The sequence below is a fragment of the Sturnira hondurensis genome, unplaced genomic scaffold (assembly GCF_014824575.4).
Source record: "Sturnira hondurensis isolate 20B ecotype Veracruz unplaced genomic scaffold, ASM1482457v3 Scaffold0022910, whole genome shotgun sequence".
In the NCBI taxonomy this organism is placed as follows: domain Eukaryota; kingdom Metazoa; phylum Chordata; class Mammalia; order Chiroptera; family Phyllostomidae; genus Sturnira; species Sturnira hondurensis.
Genome location: NW_028095541.1, coordinates 5,093,208 through 5,105,399, shown reverse-complemented (window position 1 = coordinate 5,105,399; position 12,192 = coordinate 5,093,208). Strand labels below are relative to the sequence as shown.

At 39.7% G+C, this 12,192-nt stretch overlaps 1 protein-coding gene across 3 annotated transcripts in view; it reads right to left on the bottom strand.

The window, feature by feature from the left end:
- The window catches only part of ZDHHC20 (zDHHC palmitoyltransferase 20), an 80,220-nt gene extending 69,591 nt beyond the window's left edge, over nt 1-10,629 (bottom strand). For all 3 annotated transcript variants that reach the window (XM_037037099.1, XM_037037098.1, XM_037037100.1), the window contains exon 1: nt 10,432-10,629. In XM_037037099.1, the coding sequence (XP_036892994.1) occupies nt 10,432-10,549 (118 nt within the window). In that variant the 5' untranslated portion in view covers nt 10,550-10,629. The remainder of the gene's footprint in view (nt 1-10,431) is intronic.
- Nucleotides 10,630-12,192: the final 1,563 nt, after the last annotated feature.

The following is a 12,192-nucleotide window of genomic DNA, read 5'->3' as shown; positions in this document are numbered from 1 at the left end:
GTTCCACCAAAAAAACTGCACAAACTTATTAGTGAATGGCAAATTAGTGGGATACAAAGTCAATATTCAGAAATAGATGAAACAATCAGAAAGCAAAACTAAGAAAAACATTGCATTTATTATGGCAACAACAACAAAAATAAAGTACCTAGGAATAAATTTAACTAAGCAGATAAAAGACCTATACTTGGAAAACTATATAAAAAAGAAGAAAAAAATTGAGAAAGATACAAATAAATGGAAGGATATTCCATTTTCATGGATTGGAAGACTGAACAGCATTAAAATGTCCATACTAATCAAAGCAATCTATAGGTTCGACACAATTCCTATGAAAATATCAATGGCATATTTCACAGACCTAGCACAAATATTCCAAAAATTTATATGGAAACAAAAAAACACCCTGACAAGCCTCGGAAATCTTGAGAAAGAAGAACAAAGTTGGAGGGATTACAATACCTGATATCAAGCTATACTCTAAGGCCACTGTAATCAAAACAGTCTGGTACTGGCATAAGAACACGCAGAACAATGAACAGAATAGAGAGCCCAGAAATAAACCTGTATCTCTATAATCAATTAATATTTGACAAAGGGGACACAAGCATACTAAGTGGCTAAAAATAGCCTCTTCAATAAATGGTGTTGAGAGAAATCGACTGGTACATGCAAAAAAGTGAAACTAGACCACCAACTTACCCTATACATTAGAATAAACTCAAAATGGAAAAAGACTTAAATATAACCTGTGATACTGTAAAAGACCTAGCAGAAAACACAGGCAGCAAAATTTCAGATATCCCATGTAGCAATATTTTGCTGATATATCTCTCAGGGCAAAGAAAATACAGGAAAAAATAAACAAATGGGGCTACATCAAATTAAAAAGCTTCTGTGTGGTTAAAGAAACTATCACCAAAATGAAAAGAGAACTGACTATATGGGAGAACATATGTGCCAGTGACATATTGGACAAGGGTATCATCTCCAAAATACATAAAGAAATCATGTGACTAAACACCAGGAAGACAAACAATTCAAGTTAAAAATGGGCAAAGGACCTGAACAGACACTTCTCCAAGGAGGACATACAGAGGGCCCAGAGACATGAAAGGAAGCTCAGTATTACTAGCCATTAGAGAGATGTGAATTAAAATCACAATGAAGGACTTCTGGCCAAGATGGAGTTACAGGTAGACAAAATGTGCCTCCTTGCACAACTAAAACAAAGACGACAACAAATTAAAAAACCAAAAGCAACCAGAACTCACAGAAAATCAAACTGTATGGAAGTGTGACAACCAAGGAGTTAAGAAACATTCATCCAGCCTGGAATTGGAGACTGGCAGCCAGGTAAAGAGGACTCACGGCAAGGCTGCAGCTGGAGGACAGGGGCAGGCAGGTGGCAGCTGGTGGATGGGTGAGGCAGTGGCTTGCAGACTGGGGAGTCCCACATTTACATGCAGCTAAACTGGGAGGGACAACTAGGGAGCAAGATAGACCGCACAACCTAGGGTTTCAGTACTGGGAAATAAAGCTTCAAAGCCTCTGACTGAAAATACCTGTGGGGGTTGAGGTGGCAGTGGTAGAAACTTCCAGCCTCACAGGAGAGTTTGTTGGAGAGACCCACAGGTCCTAGAATGTACACAAACCCACCCACATGGGAATCAGCACCAGAAAGGCCCAATTTGATTGTGGGTGGCTGGGGAAGTGACTGAAAACCAGCAGAGAGCATAGCAAGCAGCACTGTTCCCTCTTGGACAGCTCCCCCACATACAGCATCACAACCAAGTGATGTAAGATGCCCTGCCCTGGTGAACTCCCAAGGCTCCGCATTTTACTATATAACAGGTGTGCAGAGCCAAAAAAAAAAAAAAATGACCCAAATGAAATAACAGTTCAAAGCTCCAGAAAAAATACAACTAAGTGATGAAGAAACAGCCAACCTACCAGATACACAGTTCAAAACCCTGGTTATCAGAATGCTCCAGGAACTCACTGGGTACTTCAACAGCATAAAAAAGACCCAGTCAGCAATGAAGGTCACATTATGTGAAACAAAGAAAAAACTACAAGGAACCAACAGTGATGAGAAGAAAACCAGGACTCAAATCAACGGTTTGGAGCAGAAGGAGCAAATAAACAATCAACCAGAACAGAATAAAAAAGCAAGAATTCAAATAAATGAGGAGAGGCTTAGGAACCTCAGGACATCTTTAAATGTTCCAACATCTGAATCATAGGGGTCCCAGAGGGAGAAGAGGGAGAAGAGGAAGAGCAAGAAATTGAAAACCTATTTGAAAACAAAATGAAGGAGAACTTCCCCAATCTGGCAAAGAAAACAGACTTCCAGGAAGTCCAGGAAGAAGTTGGACCCAAGAAGAAACACACCAAGGCACATCATAATTACATTAGCCAAGATGAAAATGAAGGAGAGAATTCTATAAGCAGCAAGAGATAAGGGGACAGTCACCTACAAAGAAGTACCCACCGACTGTCAGCTGATTTGTCAAAAGAGACCTTACAGGCAAGAAGGGGCTGGAAAGAAGTATTTGAAGTCATGAAAGGCAAGGACCTACATCCAAGATTGCTCTATCCAGCAAAGCTATCATTTATAATAGACAGGCAGATAAAGTGCTTCCCAGATAAGGTCAAGTTAAAGGAGTTCATCATCACCAAGCCCTTATTATATGAAATGTTAAAGGGACTTATCTAAGAAAAAGAAGATAAAAAATATGAACACTAAAATAACAATAAACTCACAGCTATTAACAACCAAATCTAAAAAAAACAAACAAAAACAAACTAAGCCAACAACTAGAACAGGAACAGAACCACAGAAATAGAGATCACATGGAGGGTTATCAGTAGGGCAGCAGGACGGAGAGAGGGGGAAAAGGTACAGAAAATAAGCAGCATAAATGGTAGGTAGAAAATGGACAGGGGGAGGTCAAGAATAGTATACGAAATGTAGAAGCCAAAGGGGGGGGGTTGTACCTTATATGTATGAACTAAAGTGGGGGAATGTGGGTGGGAGGGGGTGCGCAGGGCGGAGGGGAATAAGGGGCGGGGAACGGGACAACTGTAATAGCATAATCAATAAAATATATTTTAAAAATATAATAAATAAATAAGCAAAATCACAATGAGATTCCACCTCACACCAGTCAGAATAACCATCATTAATAAATCAACAAACAAGTGCTGGCAAGGATGTGAAGAAAAGGTAACCCTAGGGAACTACTGGTAGGAATGCAGACTGGTGCAGCCACTGTAGAAAACAATATGGAATTTCCTCAAAAAACTAGAAATGGAACTGCCTATTGACCGAGTGATTCGACTGCTGGGAATATATCCTAAGAATCCTGAAACACCAATTCAAAACAACTCATACACCCGTATGTTCACAGCAGCACCATTTACAATAATCAAGTGCTGGAAACAATTTAAGTACCCGTCAGTAAGTGAATAGCTTAAAAAACTGTGGAACATCTACACAATGGAATATTACACAGCAGAAAGGAAGAATTCCTACCTTTTGTGACAGCATGAATGGAATTGGAGGCTATTATGCTAAGTGAAACAAGCCAAGCAATGAGAAATACTATATGATGTCATTACAAGAGGAATTTAATGAACAAATTTAATGAACAAATTAATTTAAACAATCTAACTAGCAAAACAGAACCAGAGACATGGAAACATGGAACATACTGACAGGTGCCAGAGGGGAGGGGGAGTGGGGGGAACTGCGGAAAGAAGGGGAAGTAATTAGTCCCAGAATATGTATGAATGACCCATGGTCTTGGACAATGGTGTAGGGATTGATGTGGGTACAAGGGAGGGCAAAGGGGGAAAAGTTGGGACAACTGTAAACAAGAATAAACAAGAATAATAAAAATAAATAACATGGAACAACAATTTGACGTTTCTCTCTCTGAAATCATTACCAAAAAAGGAATGAAGAGTATTGAAAATGGTAACTTCATGAGTACATATATAACATTTGTTTTCATATTATTTAAATCTTTTAAAAAGATATACTGTTTAAACAAAATAATAGCATATAGTGTGAGTTTTATAAAATACAAAATGCATGACAATAGCATACAGGCTAAGAGGGAAGAAATGAAGGAATGCTTTTATAAGCTACTACATGTGAAGTGGTATATCACCTGAAGGTAAGTTATAAGTTAAAGATGTACACCATAAATCCTAAAACAGACCTCACCAGTGTGGCTCAGTTGGTGGGTGCTGTCCTGCAACACAAAAAGTTGCTCTTCAATCAATTCCCCATCAGGGCACATGCCTAGGTTGCAGGTTTGGTCACTGATTGGGTTATGATGTTTCTCTTTCACATCAATGTTTCTCTCCCTGTCTTTCTCTCTCCCCTTCCCCCTGTGAAAAAAATCAATAAATATTTAAACCCTAAATAAGTCACTAAAATAACAGTTATACCTAATAAGCCCACAACCAGAAATAATCATAAAGATAATTCAAAAAATTTTACTTTATTGGTTTTAGAGAAAGAGAGAAAAGGAAGGAGGAAGGGAGGAAAGGAAGGAGGAGAGACATTGATTTGCTATTCCACCCATCTATGTACTCCCTGGTTGATTCCTGTATGTGCCCCAACCAGAGAGTGTACCTACAACCCTGGCACACTGGGTCGACACTACAAGCAACTGAGCTCCCTGACCAGGGCAATTCAAAAATTTAAAATCATTTAAAAGTTGATTAATTCAAAAGAAGGCTGAAGAAAGAGGAAAAGGAAACAAAGAACACAGAGGACAGATTTAAAAATAGCAAAGGATAAGGCTTAAACTTGACTATATCAATAATCACATTGAGTAGAATGGGTCAAAACTCCCCAAATGAAGGGCAAGGATTGTACAGCATGGTGTCTATAGTTAATTTTGTACTGTATATTTGACACTTGTTAAGAGAGTAAATCTTAAAAGACCACCATCACAAGGAAAAAAATTCATGATGATGAATGTTAACTAGATTTTGATGATGATTTTTCAATGTAGATACATATGAATATTATGTTGTAGACCTAACACTACTATAATGTTACATGTTAATTTTTTTGAAAGGCAGAGATTTGCCTGGCTGGTGTGGCTCAGTGGGTTGAGTACTGGTCTGCAAACCAAAGGGTTGCTGGTTCAATTCCCCATCAAGGCACATGCCTGGGTTGCAGGCCAGGTCCCTAGTTGGGGGGGGCGTGTCACACATCAATGTTTCTTTCCCTCTTTCTGCCTTACTTCCCCTCTCACTAAAAAAAATTTAAAAAAATTTTTTAAGTTAAAATACATTAAAAATACAATAAAAAGGCAGAGATTTTCAGAATGGATTTAAAAAACAAGCTCTAACTCTAGGCTGCTTACAAGAAATGCATTTTTAAAAATATTTTATTTATTTTTTAGAGAGAGGGGAAGGGAGGGAGAAAGAGAGGGAAGGGAACATGGAAGTGCCAGAGAAACATCAGTTGTCTCTCGCACACCCCTAATCAAGGACTTAGCTGGCAACTGAGGCATCTGACCTGACTGGGAATTTAATCAGTGATGTTTTGGTTTGCAGTATGAGGCTCATACCACACTGAGCCACACCAGGGAGGCCCAGGTAATGCATTTTAAATATAAAAATATAAACAGGTTAGAGTAAAAGGACAGGGAAAGATATACCACACTACCACTAATTAAAAGAAAGATTAGTGGACATGTTAATATTTGCCAAAGTAAATTTCACAGTAAACAATATCACCAGGGACAAGAAAGTCATTTTACAATGATAAGGATCAATTCATCAAGAGGACAATACAATTCTAAACATTTTATATACCTAATTACAATACTACAAAATACATGAAAGCAAAAACTGATAGAACTGGAAGGAGAAAGACAGGTCTACACTTGTCCCACCTCTCTCAATAATTAATTGACAGAATAGAAAATCAGCAAGTATAGAGAAGACTTGAACAACTTTTCTTAGAGAAGACATCACCAACTTTTCTTAATTGACATTTAGGGAGCATTATGACATAGCAGAATACTCTTCCCAACAATAAACAGCAAAATATACTGCTGGATATAGAATACATTTTTCTCAAATGCACACAGAACACTTCTAAGACAGACCACATTCTGGGCCATAAAACAACACTGAATACATTTTACAGAACTTAAGTCACAGAAGGTATGTTTTCTAACTACATGGATTTAAACTTGAAATCAGTAACAAAAAGATACCAGGAAAATCCCCACATACTGTAACTTCAAACTACACAGCATACTTCTAAGCTAACCCACGGTTCGAAGATAAAAACAAAAGTGAAACAGGAAAATAATTTGAATCGAATAAAAATACAACATATCAAAACTGATGGGGTGCAAATAAATCAGTATTTAAGGATAAATCTACAGGACTAAACACCTAAGATTGGAGTCAATAACTTCAGTTGCAACATTAAGAAACTAGAAAAAGGAGCAAATTAAATACAAAGTAGGAGAAAGAGAATAACAGATATCAAATTACAAATAGATGAAATTGAAAACAGAAAAACAAAGAAAAAATCAAATCAAAAGCTGGTTCTTTTGAAATCAATAAAACATAGGAATCGAGTGTGTTGAGAATGGACAATGTTCTCATGGTTGATATTTAAGCTATTTATCTTGTTACATTCTAAATTTGAAGAAATTATTGAGACACAAGGAAGTATTAGATATACAGACTCAGAGGTTACAGTTCTAATCTACCTATTTTTCTCTGAAAAATATAAAAGGCATATTGATCCCTAGACAAACCACACAGCTCTTCCAAACAACAGTTTTCTTGGAAGTAAAATAAAAGGACTGAAGTAGAAAATCTCTAAAATCTCTTTAAATTCTAAGATCCTCTACATGCCAAATAAAAGATACATATATACTACTAACAGCCACAAATGACCTGAACAAGATGCTCTGATAAAACCCTGGGAAACTAGGGAGAAGTTGGTTAATCTATCCGTAATTAAATTCATGTGCTTAAATATCAGCCTTGGGGGAAATGAAAGGAGAATTTCAGTTCAGTTTAAAATCAAAGGCCAATATTACTAATTCACTTATTTGTCACTTCTCCGCTCATTACCCCTGTGAGAAAGCCATGTTAGATGTATTGCTTACTCAATTTTTTGTTCTCAATCATACTCCTTTCAGTAATAGGAATTCCTGACTAATAAGAGGTATGTCCAGAAAAAGTCCAACCACTGTTAAGATAACAAGAATAGATAGCGCGATACCAATGTAACCTGGCAATGATGTAATCTGGCAAGGAGAGTGGACTGGAATGCACATGTGTGAACACTGATGACTTCTGTTCATAACAGAATACATAACAGAATATTCTGTTATGTCATAATGCTCCATAAATGTCAATTAAGAAAAGTTGTTAATGTCTTCTCTAAGAAAAGTTGTTCAAGTCTTCTCTATACTTGCTGATTTTCTATTCTGTCAATTAATTATTGAGAGAGGTGGGAATCTTAAGTGTAGACCTGTCTTTCTCCTTCCAGTTCTATCAGCTTTTGCTTTCATGTATTTTGTAGTATTGTGATTAGGTATATAAAATGTTTAGAATTGTATTGTCCTCTTGATGAATTGATCCTTATCATTGTAAAATGACTTTCTTGTCCCTGGTGATATTGTTTACTGTACTAGTAAGTGGGGGTGGTAGACCTGTTTAGTGAGCATGTGTTCTGTGTGGCCTTCAAATTCAAAATGACTGAGTAGAGCAACAAATCTGCTCTCAATTTTGCTTTAATCTTGAATATTCCCTAGTGGAAGCTATTTGGATGATTCAGAAGGCCGCAGCTATGGGCTAGGGGTGATTGGCAGCTTCACCACAACAAGATGTCCACTCATGCATCACATTTCCTGCAGAGGTTTTGGCAAAATAACTAGTCACCCAGGTGACTCAATCCCACTACAGCCCAGATTTGGAACCCTGCAACTTCTGGCTTTTCCCAAAACTAAAATCACCTTTGAAAGGGAAGAGATTTCAGACCATTGATGAGATTCAGGAACGCACGACAGGGCTGCTGATAGTGATTGGGAGAACTGTGTGCAGTCAGAAGGTGCTTACTTTGAAGGGGATTGGGATATCATTGTCTTTTGTGCAATGTTTTCCCCTATTTTTCATATTACATGACTGGATACTTTCTGGACAGACCATATACACACATACACACATATAGTGTGTGTGCATGAAATTACAAAATGAAGTTAGAGAAGCTGGGAAGAAATGAGGGCGTCTCATAAACTATTTGTTCAAATGCCAACTGTGGACTAGGCATTTTTACTGTCTGATATTTAGAAAACTTCTGCTGCCACCTTTTAGGAGAATATTACCTTATGCAAACAGACCATAAGTAATACTAATATCTGCCCTGAGTGTCTGGGTTTGGATAAACAACTAGTCTTGCATAGTTGTCAATTTTAAAAGCATGGACTCCAGAGCGATATCATTTGAGTTCTAATTCTGATTATGCCATTTACTAGTTATTATACAAATTATTTAACTTTATGGAGATTATTATGAGCATTAAATAAGTCAACACATGTAAAGGTATTATTTATTATCTTCCTCTCCCATGTAGTTTGATAAAGAATATCAGAAGCTCTGAAAATTTTATTAAAATTTTTGAAATACCCATTAAGTAAAACACTTCTCTCAAATTCAACACTTCTCTCTATTAAATTATATATTAATGTATTTAAGTGGATCTGTGCTTATGAAAATATAAATATACGTAAGTAGTTTAAAGAACAGTTTTAGAATGAGACCAAAGGAGCTTTCACGTTCAACTATGTAATGCAGTGGCACTGCAGACCTTCCAAATTCTCCCTAAACTTGAATAATTGAGAAGTATTAAATGCAGGTTCTATGTAAGACCTTTCACCTTCAGTATTTTAAAATACCCTCATGGCCTGCTAAAAGTTGCATGCTGAATAGAAAGATGTGGGTCACATTCTAAAAGCCACTCAACAATTGTGTAACCTAACCAAAGGGCCTATTTACTCAGTCTCATTTCCTACATCTGTGGCATATTGAAGGGAAAACAATGAAATGCCTCCTCCACCGACACTTCTTAATTCATGTTTCTTTTCCTTCATGTTTGATGTCACCTGTTGATTAAACGTGCAATTGCAACATAAATGCACATTTTTAGTGTTCTTTCAGAAGCTTTACTTCAAAACCACTATGGAATTAAAATAGGGTGGGAATAATCTTCTGACCTAATTAAGTAAGATTGGTACAACCTTTGTAATAAATGCCCACTTCAGAGTAATTAAGATAAAGTATCCTCTTAAACTGATGAGAATCCTATGATTACCATCACCTCCTGGAAGTAGCCTCAAGAAATACCCAACTCTAGCCAATTTTAATTCATTCAAACATTTTTGGCAAATATTCTGGTATCCAAAAGAATGAGACTAAATAATATTCAACGGATTATTATTTGAAAATGTATTCCACAACTAATTTATTCTGGGCCTACTTGCAGGGAGTTTTCCTCGAGATTAAATATACTATAGTACAGAATAACTTTAAAAGGTAGGTATTTTCACTTAAAAATTTATCTCCAAACTTTCTGAGCCAAAGCATTCTCTTCCATGCGCAGAACTCGGTTTTTGCCACTTCTCTGAGAGATGTGCAAACCCGGACCCAAACAGGAAGTCCTGTTTGTGCCACCTTCAAGTGGAGTGCATGGTACAGCTTTCCATTCCTACAATCCCTATTTTATGCGTCTCTGTTTTGATAATGTGGACTCAGTCCCGACACAAAGACTAGGGATAACGAGGGACTGCGTCCACGTGGCCCCAAGTTCTTTCGAAGAACGGAGGCAAGCAGCTGACCAGAACCCAGAGGCCAATGTAAACCTGAAACAGCTGCTCAAAGTGCATCAACTACTTCCGTAATTAATCAATCAATCAATCACCAGTCAATGTTTTGACAGGCCATTCCCTCCCCTCTTAAGGACAACCTAAGTAAACCCGTACCCTAAATCCTTTAAGTGTACTAGGTAGTTCCTCCTGTTTTTCAGGGGATCGAGTGAGAACTACTGAGCGAAACGACAGTAAGGATGAGCAGACTAGAAATTTCCGTTAAGAAAACAGCTGCGAAAAGGATCAATTGTGTCACTCATTCTTTGACCAAAAGCAGCACCGAGTGCGAGTTACTGACTCTGACTGGGCAGAAGGAACTTCCCACGGGCCGGCGGCCGCCCGGCCTCGCAGCTCGCTTCGCTCCGCGGTCCACACGGCCGCCACTCCATAGGCCCGAGTCTTCACTGTGAATGGCACAAACGCTGGAACCGCCACACACTTCCGCAACCGCTCCGCCCCGGTAAACCCCTTCGGGCTCCACGGTGGGGCGCGCCCCTCTGGTACTCACACACACACAGCTCCACCACGTACGCGTAGTAGGACCAGGCCACCACGAAGGCGATGAACAGCACCGGCACCCAGCCTACGCCGCGTTGGCAACAGCGCCAGGACCGTCCCGGCGCCATGTTCCGGGGCGGCTGCAGCACCAAGACCTAAAGAGTACCGAGCCTAAGCTCGAGCCAAAGAGCTACGCCCCAAATCGGACGACGGCTAGTCCCGCGGAACCGCCCCCGAGTCCCCCCGCCGCAGCGCCAGGCCCCGCCCCGCGCCAGGCCCCGCCCCCGCGCCAGGCCCCGCCCCCGCGCAAGCCGTCGCCTCACCTTGGGGGCTGGGCTCCTGTGATCAAAACTGGCAGGTCCGCTCCTCGGGTGGGCCCTCGGCTCCTGACGGCCGCGGGCAGGGCCGCTGGAGCTGGCGGAGGAGGCTCCTCCGAGAGCCAGGGTTGAGGGGCGGTGCCTGCCTTTGGTTTGTTAAGTTGGAAAGCACTTCCTGGACGCAGAGCTGAGTCAGGGATTTCTCAGTGTGCACTAATTACTGTCTCCGGCCCATTTTCAAATAAAGCGAGGCTGTGCCCCAGCCAGTGAAGGCGAGGGTTGTCCGGTGTTGTAAGTCTCCTTCAAGGAGGCCAGTGTTCACCTCTGATCAAGAACCCTGAACTTTGAAATCCTTTGCCCCGCGTTTCAGGCCTACCCCTCCATTTTTCGAGGAATGGAACCAGTAGATGCCTGTGATTTAGCATGGAAGCCTGTAGAGTTTTTCAGTTTGATTTAAAACACAAACTGAGGTCTGAATTAGACAAAGGAGAGCAACAGCCCTTTCCTTGATCCCCAAGGTACTACTGAAATTTAGAGAATTTATTTATGACTGGAGTATTCTTCTGAACAATACTTGTTAATCTTAATAGAACATAAAAGCGGCACTATGAAGATGTAGTAATTCCAAACTGCATTTCCTGACACTTCATGTGTATTTTTCATTAAGGTCTCCATGAAGCACATTTCCCCCTTTTATAGTGTGATATGAAGGTTATAAAAGCAAATAATGTTTCTAATGCTAGATATACTAAATGGTGCGTAAATGTTTTGTTCTCCCAGATTTTATACCTTGAAAGTCATGATGTTGTCAAAGCTGACAGTAGCTTCAAGGCATTAAAGTGAAAAAAATTCAGCTTGATTTCTAGAGATCCTGCTTTCAAATGGAATTTGAATTATTGACAAAAACACGATAACTTAAATCTGCCATCTCTAAAACTCAGCACAAATGTCATGTGCTGCAGAAGTCTTTCTTGAACACATTGGTGACAATGATTTCTTTCTGTTACACTATTGTGCTTGCAACTCATCACAAACTGGGTGGCTTAACACAACAAAAATTTATTGTGATGGTGCCCTACACTGTAGCAGTGGAGAAGGTGATAAGTGAGAGGTTTTCTTAGGTTCCACGGAGAAAGAAATACCAATCATCCATAAGGTAGGCAATAAAGAGCTTTACTGGGGTTTGTGCACCCCGGCGAGGTTCCTCTAGTCTGCAGAGTGAGGCTGGGAGAAGTTGCACCCAAGCAGGGAATGTCGTGGGGTTTTATTTTCGTTGGCTCCCTGTGGAAGCTGGGGATTGGTGCCCTCTGAACAAAAAGCATCAATACAGCATTGGTGGTCTCTTCCTCCGACTCAGGTTACTGTGAGGATGTCTGTCTTGGCAAAGTCCAGCCAGAGCTTCCTCCTATCCCCTAACAATAAGGAAGCTATTTAGGACTTCAACTTTGGTGGAC